Raw genomic sequence first — 1365 nt, forward strand, 5'->3', positions numbered from 1 at the left:
ATATATATATATATATATATATATATAACCTTTAAAGGATCCAAAGTGGCAGTTCATTCAATTGCCAAATGCTAATTTTAATGTGATTTATTGGTTTAAACATCAGGAGTTTCACCTTCAAGTCTAAAGGGAAACTCTTTCCAATTTAGGTGGAGATGTTGTTTTGCTTAAACATGATGAATTAGTGACACGATTGTATACCAATAAATGCAACARTTAAACTATTTATTACACCATATCGRAAGTTGAGACATTGAGGACAGTTACATGATGAGGTCTTAAGAAAGCTAACTCATCGAAAAGAATTAAACAATGGTTTAAATTATCTGTCATATGTCTACGGACACATTTCGGTTACTTGAAGTACACAAATGTAAAAATCAAACAAAAGGTTCTTGGATCACCTAGGGAAGCTTGAAGGCACTAGTATTTGTTGCGACTGATAAAATCAAGTAGGAGTTRATTTACTTTGTCAGGGAATTGTTCATGAACAAAATGAGAACCTTCAGGAATGTAWWTGATTTCTAGGTTCGGTACGAACTCCTTGATCCCATTGTCCAAGTAGTCCTCCATCCCGGGGAAGCTGAAAAAGAAATCTTTTTCGCCCGTGATAAACAACGCCGGACCTACAACTATCGGGGCATTCGGGTCTTGGTTTGGAGGTTCAACTCTCTCCAATAAKGACCTGCAAGGATTAACGAATTTGAGGTCAGCATGGAAAAGGRGATGCAAAAAGAGCTACAAGAACGACCTTTTTGTTTGTTGCGTTCTAAAATATCCAAAATTAGCAAGGTTAAATTTGATTACAACTTATTCTATGAGATTAGAAGTCTGTAAAGAAATCTATATATTGTAACATGACAGAATCGATAAATTACCTGTAAGGAACTTGGAGTGCGGTTAAAAATCCAGACTTTGTGTACGAAGCGCCATAGGTCTCAAGATCCTCCTCCGTGAACCAAGAGGGTAGAGGAGCCGACGGTTCCACTAAATCCAATACTTCCTGGTTTTCAGCGGCTATAGGTACTTCACTTCTAGAAAACAAAATGTAGATCTTTCTCACCACTGTTTTAGAATCAAACCGACCGAAATCAGCTTCAGCTCTTCCAGGTTCCTAAWAAAGATTTCAATTGTAATGTTAATTAAACTGCATTAGAGATTTACAGAAGAAAGAGTGTGAGAAAGGGTGGGTGTAGTACCTGCCATCTCCGCATGTAGAAACCTTCAGGGAGGGTTTGAAGTTGCTGCAAGGCCTCAGGGGGCATGTATGGAATGCCAAGCGTTATGATTCCTGCAAGTTTCTCTGGGAAGAAAAGGGCAAATAGATAGCCAACCATCGATCCAAAATCCTTACCAATCACGAAC

At 38.2% G+C, this 1365-nt stretch overlaps 1 protein-coding gene across 1 annotated transcript; it reads right to left on the minus strand.

The window, feature by feature from the left end:
* Positions 1-409: 409 nt before the first annotated feature.
* LOC112504680 (bifunctional epoxide hydrolase 2-like) lies at positions 410-1361 on the minus strand (the record flags this gene model as incomplete). The annotated part of the gene is made up of 3 exons (XM_025108627.1): positions 410-685; positions 879-1114; positions 1200-1361. Coding segments are annotated over 3 exons (660 nt in total), but the record flags the coding sequence as incomplete, so codon positions are not given.
* Positions 1362-1365: the final 4 nt, after the last annotated feature.

Source organism: Cynara cardunculus, unplaced genomic scaffold, assembly GCF_001531365.2.
Source record: "Cynara cardunculus var. scolymus isolate 2C unplaced genomic scaffold, CcrdV1 Un_Scaffold_6494, whole genome shotgun sequence".
Classification (NCBI taxonomy): domain Eukaryota; kingdom Viridiplantae; phylum Streptophyta; class Magnoliopsida; order Asterales; family Asteraceae; genus Cynara; species Cynara cardunculus.